This window comes from Notolepis coatsorum (assembly GCF_963971535.1).
Source record: "Notolepis coatsorum genome assembly, chromosome: 9".
Classification (NCBI taxonomy): Eukaryota; Metazoa; Chordata; class Actinopteri; order Aulopiformes; family Paralepididae; genus Notolepis; species Notolepis coatsorum.
This window is the reverse complement of record NC_140173.1, coordinates 62514627-62529667: the sequence shown is the minus strand read 5'-3', so window position 1 is coordinate 62529667 and position 15041 is coordinate 62514627. Positions and strand designations below refer to the sequence as shown.

The 15041-nt window shown below is 46.9% G+C and overlaps 1 protein-coding gene across 4 annotated transcripts in view; it reads left to right on the top strand.

The window, feature by feature from the left end:
• Nucleotides 1-15041, top strand: part of ubr2 (ubiquitin protein ligase E3 component n-recognin 2) — a 168581-nt gene that overhangs the window by 110898 nt on the left and 42642 nt on the right. For all 4 annotated transcript variants that reach the window (XM_084321190.1, XM_084321188.1, XM_084321189.1 and 1 more), the window contains exons 28-33: nucleotides 397-480; nucleotides 6032-6213; nucleotides 7298-7497; nucleotides 7585-7678; nucleotides 12285-12446; nucleotides 13305-13393. In XM_084321190.1, coding sequence (XP_084177316.1) covers nucleotides 397-480; nucleotides 6032-6213; nucleotides 7298-7497; nucleotides 7585-7678; nucleotides 12285-12446; nucleotides 13305-13393 — 811 coding nt within the window. The remainder of the gene's footprint in view (nucleotides 1-396; nucleotides 481-6031; nucleotides 6214-7297; nucleotides 7498-7584; nucleotides 7679-12284; nucleotides 12447-13304; nucleotides 13394-15041) is intronic.

Genomic DNA, 15041 nt, shown 5'->3' with positions numbered 1-15041 from the left:
AGCTTAGCCTAGCTCACTCCCTACAGGCTACACTAACTGCTAGCTTAGCCTAGCTCACTCCCTACAGGCACTCCAGACAGGCTAACTGCGTTAAGTAACTGAGCGCCATCTAGCACGGAAAATGGGGGCGAGAATGACAATACTCTGTGCTTTTTAAAATGTTTTGTTCGAGGAAGAAGTGACAGAAGATCCGTGTAGAACATCAGTAGCATTATGTTGTAGAAGATGATATGATCAGTGTGGAACACATCACTAATATACATTGTGTTGTAGATGATATGATCAGTGTAGAACACATCAGTAACATTGTGTTGTAGATGATATGATCAGTGTAGAACACATCAGTAACAGTGTGTTGTAGATGAGTTGTATTGCTTCATAAAGACTGTGTCTCAGATGGTGTCCAGCATCAAGACCATGAGAGAGAGAACTGCCTCCACCTCTGCTGTTGCTGCCAGTGAAGGAGAGTGTCGAGAAGAGGTGACGCACGCACGCACGCACGCACACACACACACACACACACACACACACACACACACACACACACACACACACACACACACACACACACACACACACACACACACACACACACACACAGACATACTACATACACACACAGACACACACACACAGACATACTACATACACACACAGACACACTACATACACACACAGATATACACACACGCACACAGACATACTCAAGTCAAGTCAAGTAATTTATTTATATAGCACATTTAAAAGCACAAGAGCCAACCAAAGTGCTGTACAATCAAAGCTTAAAATCAATGTCCTAATATAAAATACACAAATACAAAAATACAAAAAGGCACAGCAGGACAAGACCGTACATTCAGAGAATAGGACAGTAGGACAACACACGGATAGGGGAACACAAAGTACAGTAGCACACAGGGGACAGAGGAGCATAAGAAGAGATACAAGAGGGAGGGGGCAGGATAAAATTGCATGGGAGTGTGTGAGTTAGGGTGTGGGAGAATCAGGGTTTATTGAAGGCTAGGGAATAGAAGTGGGTTTTTAGACGGGCCTTAAATGTCTCCAGCGAGGGGGAAGATCGGATCTCCAGGGGAAGCTGGTTCCACAGCTTGGGGGCCACGGCCTTGAAGGAGCGATCGCCTCTCTTTTTGAGTCTGGTGCGGGGGGGGGGGGGGGGGGGGGGGACCAGCCGAGCCTGGTTGGAGGATCTTAGTGACCTGGGTGCTGCGTAGGGGGTGATGAGCTCGGTGATGTATAGGGGTGCTGCACCCGATAGTGCCTTAAAGGTGAGGAGGAGGATTTTGAAGTCTATTCTAAGTGGGACTGGGAGCCAGTGTAGGGAGGCTAGGACTGGTGTGATGTGCTCTCTCTTTCTGGTGCCGGTAAGGAACCTAGCTGCAGAGTGCTGGACCATTTTGAGGCGGGACATGGCTGCCTGACTGATGCCGGTGTAGAGGGCATTGCAGTAGTCAAGGCGTGAAGTGATGAATGCATTGACTACCGTTTCCAGGTCGACGGGTGAAGGATTGGTTTTATTTTACTGATGTTGCGGAGTTGGAAGAAGCATGACTTGACTACGGCATTTACATACTACACACACAGACATACTAGACACACACAGACATACTACATACACACACGCACACAGACATACTACACACACGCACACAGACATACTACACACACAGACATACTACATACACACACACACACAGACATACTACACACTAGGGGTGGGAATCACCAGTTTCATCATGATACGATACGATATCGATTCTTTGGACAACGATACGATATTTGCCGATATCACAAAGTCTCTCACGATACAATACGATACGATTAGATTCAGGTGCCTGCGATCGATATGAGATGATATCATATGCCCATTTAACACAATCAGTAACATTTAGATCAACAAAAAAAAGGTAATGAAAATATCATTTGACATTTGTATTTTTGAGCTCTAACAGACATTTAAAGGAAAATCAATCTATTGTTTTTAATACAAATAGACCTCCTGTTCACTGTAAAGTGCCACGTTTTTATATATTGAGCTTTAAACTTTAAGCTACATTTTTTGGAACTCAAAACTCACAACCTCCCTCTCCCAAACCGTTCCTACAACAATTTGTTGATGTTGCATGATCATGTATAGGCCTACATTTATTATGTATTATATTGTTTATGTTTAAATAACATTTAAACATCAAACTCCTCTGACCTCATCTGGTCTTTCCAAAGACGCGCGCACACACACACACACAGAAAGGGAGAATGCTATGCTGTAACATCTACACACACGGAGCTACTGCTATTGTTCTTGGGCGGATATGAGACTCGCCACAGGATTTTCAAAATAAGAGTATCGATATGAATCGATCTTATTACATCGCATCGATCCGATTCGATTGTTGATAATTACATCGATGTATCGATCTGGATCGATGTATCGTCCCACCCCTACTACACACACACACAGACATACTACATACTACACACGCACACAGACATACTACATACTAGTGTTGTCACGATACTGGAATTTCGACTTCGATACGATACCTTGAAAAGTATCGATTCTTCGATACCATTTCGATACCAAAAAAATAAAAATAAATAATAATAATATATATATATATTTTTTTTATTTATTTTTTTAACAAATTTTGCTTTTGTTGCTGGTTGATTCTCCTCAGCTTCTCTGGTACTATACGAGAAGATAAATACACTTTTAAAACCCTTTGTTTTAAAAAGTGAGAGAGAAGAAATGTGTGACTGCCACCTACTGAGCGCACCTTTCTAGTTTTGTACTAGTGTAGTATGGATGGGCTCGACCTGACGTTGGAAACAGGGTAGCGTTGTGTCGAGTTCAGCGTGTACTAGTGTAGTATGGATGGGCTCTACCTAACATTGGAAACGGGGTAGCGTTGTGTCGAGTTCAGCGTGTACTAGTGTAGTATGGATGGGCTCTACCTAACGTTGGAAACGGGGTAGCGTTGTGTCGAGTTCAGCGTGTACTAGTGTAGTATGGATGGGCTCTACCTAACGTTGGAAACGGGGTAGCGTTGTGTCGAGTTCAGCGTGTACTAGTGTAGTATGGATGGGCTCTACCTAACGTTGGAAACGGGGTAGCGTTGTGTCGAGTTCAGCGTGTACTAGTGTAGTATGGATGGGCTCTACCTAACGTTGGAAACGGGGTAGCGTTGTGTCGAGTTCAGCGTGTACTAGTGTAGTATGGATGGGCTCTACCTAACGTTGGAAACGTGGTAGCGTTGTGTCGAGTTCAGCGTGTACTAGTGTAGTATGGATGGGCTCTACCTAACGTTGGAAACGGGGTAGCGTTGTGTCGAGTTCAGCGTGTACTAGTGTAGTATGGATGGGCTCTACCTAACGTTGGAAACGGGGTAGCGTTGTGTCGAGTTCAGCGTGTACTAGTGTAGTATGGATGGGCTCCGCTCGACTTAGCGTTGGAAACGGGGTAGCGTTGTGTCGAGTTCATGCGTGTACTGGTGTAGTGTGGGTGGGCTCGGCTTGACGTTACTCCGTTTCCATGAAGTAATTATAAAGGTGGCCAGCTAGCTAGCATAAGCTAACGGACTAGCTAACGTTAGCTAATAGCTTTGTTTACAAACTGAAGACGGGTCTGACGAGTCTGTGAGGGGGAGGAGGCTGCAGCAGCTTGTGTCTGTTGGTCTCTGAGGAGGAGGAGGACAGCAGCGTGTCTGTCTGTCAACAACTTGCGGGAGCAAGCCAGCTGGTATCGATACTGCAGAAAGTATCGGTATTTCGGGAAATGAGTATCGAAACCGTTTTAAATATTCAGTATCGATACTTCGATATTTTTGACAACACTACTACATACACACACACAGACATACTACATACACACACACACATACATACTACATACACACACACACACAGACATACTACACACACACAGACATACTACACACGCACACAGACAAGAGTAGTGTGTCTGCAATTTTCATAACTGCAGTAACAAATAAATGGTGAAATTCGAGATGGGATACTCTACAGGATATTGGGTCTCATTCACCAACATTGTCATAAGATTTCTCGTACGACAACATCCTTGGAAGATCATAAGAGAAAGTCGACGACAATTACACCCGGATTCACCACCGCGTGGAGACTGAGAGGCTGTATTAACTCGCCAAAATGATCACAGCTGCGATTAGGGATGGGTACCGAATTCGGTACTTTTGAGGTATCGAACCGAAACACGTCGGTACTACAGAGTATCGAATCAAGTGAGAAACCTAAAAAAAATATAAATTTTTTTTTTAATTTGATTTTTTTTACTTTTTTCTTTTCATGTCAACGTTCACACGCACAATATATTCTTACCTAGGATTTGACTTGATTCAACAACAAAGCAGTCGGAGCAATGACAAGCCGAAAACTGTCGAAATTGTAGTTATTTGAAGTTTGAATTTTTTTTTACGACTGAGGTAGGTAAATTAAATTTCTTGAGACTAAAGTACCGAAAAAAGGTACCGTTGGGTACCGGTATCGATTCACAGGTATCGGTTCAAATGTGAAAGGTACCCATCCCTAGCTGCGATGCCCAGAATGAGATGCGTCACTCATTGACAAACTTGAACTTTACTTAATTTGCATACAGACACGCCTGTCCAGCTCATTATAATGCGAGCGCCGTGTGGAAATAGAGGTTCGGCATTGCCCCGTATTCGATGGGTAGTGACTGAGGAAGCACTTTGCGACGGATCAAAATGAGATTAGATTAAAATGTATTGTCATCACACAGCACACTATATACCTATAGTGGAATAGACTGTATTGATATTCCATATGTATACCATCTTGTTGCTCGCTCGTGGCCACCTGCCGCCGCAGCGCACGCACACACACACGCGCGTACTGTATAGTTTACCTGCGAAATGAATGAATGCAGTAGGCTTATATTATTCTAATGACTTGTTTTATTAGGAGATCACAGATACTGCGCTGCCCTACAGTACACATCTTAGCGTGACATCTCCACAGAGTCGGGCGTGAGCGCACCAGACTCCAGTCGTTGCGCACCGGTGTCTCACAAAAGGCTGGTTGGTTGACATCGACCTGCATTAAATGTAGTAAACTGCCATGAGAAATGTAGGACATTTGTACGCGGTGGTAAGCTTGACTGAAACCTCAAACGACTGCGGACAATGCCGCGCAGAGTCCGGTCCGCTCACGCCCGACTCTGTGGAGATTTCACGCTAAGATGTGTACTGTACTACTATAAGGCAGCGCAGTATCTGTGATCTCCTAATAAAAAAAAGTCATTCGAATAATATAAGCCTACTGTTCATTCATTACGCACGTAGACTATACAGTACGTGTGTGTGTGTGCTGAACAGGTGGCCAGACAGGAGTGCGCAACAAGACGGTATAAATATGGAATATTAATACAGTCTTCCACTATAGATATATCCACGCGATTAGCTTTAGTTCTTATTTATTTATCCACTGTCATTTGCAGTGTTTGTGTAGTGCTATTATTTATTTTCTGACATCAAATGCATCATTGAGGCATGACTTTAAATATAAAAACGTAATTTATCATACAAATATTGTCATAGTTATTTAAATGATGATTAATTAATTCCAAGGAGGCCTGTAGAGTTGACATGAACGAAATCACCATGATTCCTCCCAAATAAAGCCCCTAAAAGAACACGGCGTACACCAGTCTGTCAACTTACGACTGCTACTCAGCGCTCGTAAATCCTGCTCTTAGTTAGGACTGAATCCAGGAGAAGGGACCGTTGGTGAATCCCAAAATCTGCCCGGAAATTTCTTAAAAGTGGCGCTAAGACCAAAATGTTTCAGATCTTTTGTCCTAAGTCCCTTGGTGAATGAGACCCATTGGTGAATCCCAAAATCTGCCCGGAAATTTCTTAAGTGGCGCTAAGACCAAAATGTTTCAGATCTTTTGTCCTAAGTCCGTTGGTGAATGAGACCCATTGGCGGTATGTATAACTGACTGGCTTCACCCTCCCAGACGGTGCGGGACAAGGACAAGGCGGAGAGGAAGCGTAAGGCAGAGATGGCCCGCCTGCGCAGAGAGAAGATCATGGCCCAGATGTCTGAGATGCAGAGACACTTCATCAACGAGAACAAAGAGCTGTTTCAACAGAGTCTGGAGGAGTTGGAGGCATCGACCTCTACCTCTCTGGACCACAGGTAGATAATAACAACACACCTCTACCTCTCTGGACCACAGGTAGATAATAACAACACACCGTCCTCTACCTCTCTGGACCACAGGTAGATAATAATAACAACACCTCTACCTCTCTGGACCACAGGTAGATAATAATAACACACCTCTACCTCTCTGGACCACAGGTAGATAATAACAACACACCTCTACCTCTCTGGACCACAGGTAGATAATAATAACACACCTCTACCTCTCTGGACCACAGGTAGATAATAACACCTCTACCTCTCTGGACCACAGGTAGATAATAATAACACACCTCTACCTCTCTGGACCACAGGTAGATAATAATAACACACCTCTACCTCTCTGGACCACAGGTAGATAATAATAACACACCTCTACCTCTCTGGACCACAGGTAGATAATAATAACACACCTCTACCTCTCTGGACCACAGGTAGATAATAATAACACACCTCTACCTCTCTGGACCACAGGTAGATAATAACAACACACCTCTACCTCTCTGGACCACAGGTAGATAATAATAACACACCTCTACCTCTCTGGACCACAGGTAGATAATAATAACACACCTCTACCTCTCTGGACCACAGGTAGATAATAACACCTCTACCTCTCTGGACCACAGGTAGATAATAATAACACACCTCTACCTCTCTGGACCACAGGTAGATAATAACACCTCTACCTCTCTGGACCACAGGTAGATAATAATAACACACATCTACCTCTCTGGACACAGGTAGATAATAACACCTCTACCTCTCTGGACACAGGTAGATAATAACACCTCTACCTCTCTGGACCACAGGTAGATGATAATAACACACCTCTACCTCTCTGGATGACTGTTAGACACTCACACACTCAAATAACCTGGACGGACTGGGTGGTATATGTATGTCCATCTCTCTGGTACAGGCAGACATCCGACCACACAGACAATGATGTCATTGATATCTGCTTTCTGCTAATTGCCCCATGACGGTACCTCCTTTCAGCCGGTCCCCTCTGTCCCACTCTCTCCCTCTCTCTCTCTCCCTCTCTCCCTCTGTCTCTCTCTCCCTCTCCTCCCAGTCCGCCCTGTTCCGACAGCCCAGCAGCTCTGGTGTGCGTCGGTCCTCATCGGTCTCGTCCCGTGGAGAAGCGTCAGGTCGTGACCTGCATCCTGTGTCAGGAGGAGCAGGAGATCCGGCCTGACGGCAGAGCCATGGTGCTGGCCGCCTTCGTCCAGAGGTCCACCGTCATGTCCAAGAACCGCCACAGGCCTTACGAGGGTGAGGGAGGACTGACTACATTGACGATATCTTTTTTAACCACTGGATAGATTGGTAATAGTGTGTGTGTGTATTTGTGTTTTCCAGACACCCACAACCCTATCTTCATGCATCATGAACTGTCAATTGGCACTCACACAGGAAGCTGTGGCCACATCATGCACTCCCACTGCTGGCAGAGGTTAGTCTGACTCACCAGGCCTTACTACTGGGTCTTACTACTGGGCCTTACTACTGGGTCTTACTACTGGGTCTTACTACTGGGTCTTACTACTGGGTCTTACTACTGGGCCTTACTACTGGGTCTTACTACTGGGTCTTACTACTGGGCCTTACTACTGGGTCTTACTACTGGGCCTTACTACTGGGCCTTACTACTAGGCCTTACTACTAGGCCTTACTACTGGGCCTTACTACTGGGCCTTACTACTGGGTCTTACTACTGGGTCTTACTACTGGGCCTTACTACTGGGCCTTACTACTGGGCTTTACTACTGGGTCTTACTACGGGGCCTTACTACTGGGTGTTACTACTGGGTCTTACTACTGGGCCTTACTACTATGTCTTACTACTGGGTCTTACTACTGGGTCTTACTACTGGGCCTTACTACTGGGTCTTACTACTGGGCCTTACTACTAGGTCTTACTACTGGGCCTTACTACTGGGCCTTACTACTGGGTCTTACTACTGGGCCTTACTACTGGGCCTTACTACTGGGTCTTACTACTGGGTCTTACTACTGGGCCTTACTACTGGGCCTTACTACTGGGTCTTACTACTGGGTCTTACTACTGGGTCTTACTACTGGGTCTTACTACGGGGTCTTACTACTGGGCCTTACTACTGGGTCTTACTACTGGGCCTTACTACTGGGTCTTACTACGGGGGTCTTACTACAGGGTCTTACTACTGGGCCTTACTACTGGGCCTTACTACTGGGTCTTACTACGGGGGTCTTACTACGGGGCCTTACTACTGGGTCTTACTACTGGGTCTTACTACTGGGTCTTACTACTGGGCCTTACTACTGGGCCTTACTACTGGGTCTTACTACTGGGCCTTACTACTGGGCCTTACTACTGGGTCTTACTACTGGGTCTTACTACTGGGTCTTACTACTGGGTCTTACTACTGGGTCTTACTACTGGGTCTTACTACGGGGTCTTACTACGGGGTCTTACTACTGGGTCTTACTACTGGGTCTTACTACGGGGGTCTTACTACGGGGCCCTTACTACGGGGCCTTACTACTGGGTCTTACTACTGGGTCTTACTACTGGGTCTTACTACTGGGTCTTACTACGGGGCCTTACTACGGGGCCTTACTACGGGGCCTTACTACGGGGCCTTACTACGGGGCCTTACTACGGGGCCTTACTACTGGGTCTTACTACTGGGTCTTACTACTGGGTCTTACTACTGGGTCTTACTGGGTCTTACTGGGTCTTACTACTGGGTCTTACTACGGGGTCTTACTGTGGGGTCTTAGAATAAAGTAGTGGTTAGAAATTCATTATCAAGTGCGTACTCAGAACAAAGTATGTGTACTTGGTCAACAGACAGTGGTGTTGGTGCACCTCTTAACTCATTCAGAGCCACGCCCATATGACCAAATTAGGGCTTCTATGCCAGCACTTTACTGAATGGGAGGACGGGGATATTTGCGAACGCTTAAACTATATCTTCAATTATGGCACTGTGTCTAATACACCCGTCGCTTATCAATGACTTGCTTGCAGTCAACATGTACGAAACGGATTGTTTTTCATCGGAACATTTCAGTTTTATACCGTTTTGAATAAGAGTATAGTTTTGGAGATTTCTAGTAAGACGGGAGACGATAGGCGGCGTTATTTGCCCTTTTGCGAGCTCAGACCCATTCCCAATGATAACATCAGGTTGGATGGATACAAATTTATGGATATCGCTAATAAAAGAAATAACGATTAAAACCTGACTACTCGTGATTGGCACGGAACGGTTGGCTAGTTAACCCGACTATACTCGTGGTTGGCACGGAATGGGTTAATGTTTATATGACGGTCAGTGAACTCTGAAGCTCATATAAACACCTCTCATATAAAGCTCATATAAACACCTCTCACATAAAGTAATTTAAACACCTCATGAAGCTCATATAAACACCTCTCATATAAACACCTCAACCAGAGTAGAAAAGCCTCACTTATTCTGGTGTGATGAAATGAAGGAACAGGTGTAGAATGGGTGTAAATATATCAGAATCACTTCATTCACCAGTGTTGGTATATACATATCTAGACAGTGGTTCTCAACTGGTCTAGCCCCAGGACCCACATTTGTCCTTAGTCATTAAGTCGCGATCCAAATAATTAACCACTCCATTTTTTATTTATGTCACAATTTTTTTTGCAGTAATACACAATACTTCATGCACTGTTAAAAAAATGAAATAAACAACAAAAGTTCAACAAAAGTGCTAAAAACCCAATGAAAAAAAATTATATATATATATATGCTTCTTAGCAGACACTTTTATCCATAGCAACGTATAGTACATGAGTGCATAGATTTTCAGTATATGTAGTGATGTGATCGAACCCACAACCTCAGCATTGTTAGTGCCATGCTTTACCAAGTGAGCTACAGAGAACTACAGAAGGCAGACGTATCTTGAATTACAGGCATATATGCTTTTTAAACAAGTTTAAACTGGTGATGCTCATCATGATTCAAGAATCTAAATTGAACTGTATGAAATAAAAAGGCAGACTTATATTGTATTAAATACAAAGGTAGACTTATCTTGATACGTGGTAAGATGCACGGAGTGCCTGCTCTTGCTTTGAACATGAAGACGTTAGGCACTTTTGCATTGTCCTCAGCTCCTGGAGTCGTCTTTGAAAGTACTCAACAGGTTTGTCTTTATAAGCAGAGTGTTTCGTTTGTAAATGGTGTTAATTTTTTTTATTTTTTATCTTTTTCCTCCTTTTTTCCGTTTTTCTCCCATCCCAATGTTAGTTGTTATGCCAATTCCCAATCCCCTTCCTGGTCGTTGCGCACTCTACCCCCTACCATCGGTCCGGGAGGGCGGAGACTATCACATGCTTCCTCCGACACATGTGTACCAAGCCCACCGCTTCTTTTCACCTGGCAGCGCGGACTCTCACTGGGAGAGTAACGTGTGGAAGGTCACACTACCTCTCTTAGATCCTTCCCTTGCTGTGCAGGCGCCCCGACCGAACTGTAGGAGTCGCTGTTTACAACGACCAGGACCCAGGTTTCCCAACCGCTAACACTGCCAATTGTGTTAGTATGGACGGTCGGCCAACCCGGAAGCACCACAGCTGGATTCGATCCCACTGTCTCTGTGGTGGTAGACGGACGCTTAGTCCGCTGTGCTACCCGGCCGCCCCTCTCTTTTGTCCTCAATGTAAGAAAACCCATATTTAATGTAGTCTGTGTCATATTTGCGTTTCGCCATGTTTACAAATAGGGATGCACGATAATTATCGGGCCGATAATTATCGGGCCGATATCAGCAATTATGACGTCATCCCGATTAACTCGATAACGTTATTGATAGCTCCGATAACATATAATACATTTTTTGGTTAAAAGAAATCCGGTGTGGGTGGATTTGGATGAAGGGCGCTTGTTTTTATTATAGCCTCCTCCCGTTTTGCCAGTACTGTGGTAAAACTGATAGCGTGTGGTTTAGGAACAGGGAGTTTTTCACAAATCGAGCGCTCCCTTTCTTGGCTGTGACGTAGTCACGTTACATTCGGAGACAGACAGTCGATCTGCCAATTACGTCCCACGGCTTGCACCCACCTCTTCTTCTTACCACCAATCAGAAGCTCTCGTTCGTTTATTTACCTCCGGATTGTCAGCCATTACTCTACTCGGAGCTAACGTTATCTCCCCGCCAGCCACATTGACAAGTACCAGCGCTTATACATTACTGGCAAATGTCTTGTTGCACTTGTGGCAACGAGCGTTGTCAGCATCGACTTTGGTAAAATAGACCCAGACTTTTGAACATTTCGTTCTCTCCGCCATTATGAGAGCAGAGCTGTCTGTACTGAGTCGGCAGCGCAGCACCCGTGTGTGTGTGTGTGTGTGTGTGTGTGTGTATGTGAGAGTGTGTGTGTGTGTGGGAGGGAGCCCGCTCGCAGGCAGAGACAGAGGCAGGAGAGATAATAGACAACGGCCAACAAGATTAGTTTGCGACGTTTAAATTCCTCAAAAAAAACTCCATAATTTCTCAAGTACCGATAGCAGTACCGATGACGTCGGAGCTTATAAATACAAAAAAAAAAAAAAAAAAAGATTTGATAAAAAAAAAATATATATATATATATATATATATATACAGTTAAAAAAAATATTATAATACAATAAATATCGGTTATCGGTATCGGCTTGAGGAGCATAAAGTTATCGGTATCAAAAAATCAATATTGTGCATCCCTATTTACAAATGCTCAAATCAATGAGCGCTAACGTTAGTGTCACTGTCATGACGCTGCCGGCAAACGGCTATTGCACGCTATTGATGTAGACTTCAAGATAAAAAGATTTCCGTAAAAAGAAATATCTCACGCACACATCCGCGACCCACTCAAAAAACTGCCATGCGACCCACCAGTTGAGAACCACTGATCTCTAGAACATATACATGGTTGTATATCCATTAATGTCTTGACAGATGTGTCTCAATACATCTTCTGTGCAGGCAGGGTGCGCCTGTCTTTTTCCAGTCATTGTGCCTGTGGGGCCTCATGTGTGTGTGTGTGTGTGCAGGTACTTTGAGGCGGTCCAGGCTAAGGAGCAGCGAAGGCAGCAGAGACTGAGAGTTCATACCAGCTACGACGTGGAGAACGGAGAGTTCCTGTGTCCTCTGTGTGAATGTTTGAGCAACACTGTCATCCCTCTGCTGCCCCACACTGCTACTCACTCGGCAAGGTCTTTATATACACCACCACATACACACTGCTACTCCCTCAGCAAGGTCTTTATATACACCACATACACACTGCTACTCCCTCAGCAAGGTCTTTATATACACCACCACATACACACTGCTACTCCCTCAGCAAGGTCTTTATATACACCACATACACACTGCTACTCACTCGGCAAGGTCTTTATATACACCACCACATACACACTGCTACTCCCTCAGCAAGGTCTTTATATACACCACCACATACACACTGCTACTCCCTCAGCAAGGTCTTTATATACACCACCACATACACACTGCTACACACTCAGCAAGGTCTTTATATACACCACCACATACACACTGCTACTCCCTCAGCAAGGTCTTTATATACACCACCACATACACACTGCTACTCCCTCAGCAAGGTCTTTATATACACCACCACATACACACTGCTACACACTCAGCAAGGTCTTTATATACACCACCACCACATACACACTGCTACTCCCTCAGCAAGGTCTTTATATACACCACATAGAGCCAGCAACACAACCAGGTCAGTACACACACACGCACACACGCACACGCACACACACACACACACACACACACACACATGGTTAGTTGGCAAAGCTAAACGGGAATAGAATTCCAACCAAAATCACAATACGACAGTCACATGACCTCCTCCCTCTGTCTCCTCCAGTCACATGACCTCCTCCCTCTGTCTCCTCCAGTCACATGACCTCCTCCCTCTGTCTCCTCCAGTCACATGACCTCCTCCCTCGGTCTCCTCCAGTCACATGACCTCCTCCCTCTGTCTCCTCCAGTGCAACACAGTAGTGACCTCCTCCTCCCTCTGTCGTCTCTAGTGCTCAGCCTGGTCTGGATCAGTGGCTGAAGACAACATCTCAGCAGGTCTCTGCTCTGTACTCTGCACAGAAGAAGCTGCTGTCTGCTGGTGAGACACCTCCTCCTCACCTCCACATCGCCTCACCTCCTCACCTCACCTCCTCCGCACCACCTGCTCACCTCCATATCTCCTCACCTCCTCACCACCTGCTCACCTCCATATCTCCTCCTCACCTCCACACCTCCACTCCTCCACTCCTCCTCACATCCTCACCTCCACTCCTCCTCACCTCCTCACCTTCACTCCTCGTCTCCTCCTCACCTCCACTCCTCCACTCCTCCACTCCTCACCCCCACTCCTCCTCACCTCCTCTCTTCCTCACCTCCACAGCTCCTCCTCACCTCCTCACCCCCACTCCTCCTCCACACCTCCTCCATACCTCCTCACTTCTGCACCTCCTCACATCCACTCCTCCACACCTCCTCACCCCCACTCCTCCTCACCTCCACACCTCACCCCCACTCCTCCACACCTCCATACCTCCTCACCCCCACTCCTCCACACCTCCATACCTCCTCACCTCCACTCCTCCTCACCTCCACACCTCCTCACCCCCACTCCTCCTCACCTCCACACCTCCTCACCCCCACTCCTCCTCACCTCCACACCTCCTCACCTCCACTCCTCCTCACCTCCACTCCTCCTCACCTCCACTCCTCCTCACCTCCTCACCTCCACACCTCCTCACCTCCTCACCTCCACTCCTCCTCACCTCCTCACCCCCACTCCTCCTCACCTCCACTCCTCCTCACCTCCACACCTCCTCACCTCCACACCCCCACTCCTCCTCCTCACCTCCTCACTTCTGCACCTCCTCACATCCACTCCTCCACACCTCCTCACCTCCTCACCTCCATACCTCCTCACCTCCTCACCTCCACACCTCCTCACCTCCACACCTCCTCACCTCCACACCTCCTCACCTCCTCACCTCCTCACCTCCACACCTCACCTCCACACCTCCTCACCTCCACACCTCCTCACCTCCACACCTCCACACCTCCTCACCTCCACACCTCCTCACCTCCACACCTCCTCACCTCCACACCTCCACACCTCCTCACCTCCACTCCTCCTCACCTCCACTCCTCCACACCTCCTCACCTCCACTCCTCCTCACCTCCACTCCTCCACACCTCCACTCCTCCTCTCCTCCACACCTCCTCACCTCCACTCCTCCACACCTCCTCACCTCCACTCCTCCTCACCTCCACACCTCCACACCTCCACTCCTCCTCTCCTCCTCACCTCCACTCCTCCTCACCTCCACTCCTCCACACCTCCACTCCTCCTCTCCTCCTCACCTCCACACCTCCTCACCTCCACTCCTCCTCTCCTCCTCACCTCCACTCCTCCTCCTCACCTCCACACCTCCTCCTCACCTCCACTCCTCCTCACCGCCTCTCCTCCTCACCTCCACACCTCCTCCTCACCCCCACTCCTCCTCACCTCCACTCCTCCTCACCGCCTCTCCTCCTCACCTCCACACCTCCTCCTCACCCCCACTCCTCCTCACCCCCACTCCTCCTCACCGCCTCTCCTCCTCACCTCCACACCTCCTCCTCACCTCCACACCTCCTCACCTCCACACCTCCTCACCTCCACACCTCCTCCTCACCCCCACTCCTCCTCACCGCCTCTCCTCCTCACCTCCACACCTCCTCCTCACCCCCACTCCTCCTCACCGCCTCTCCTC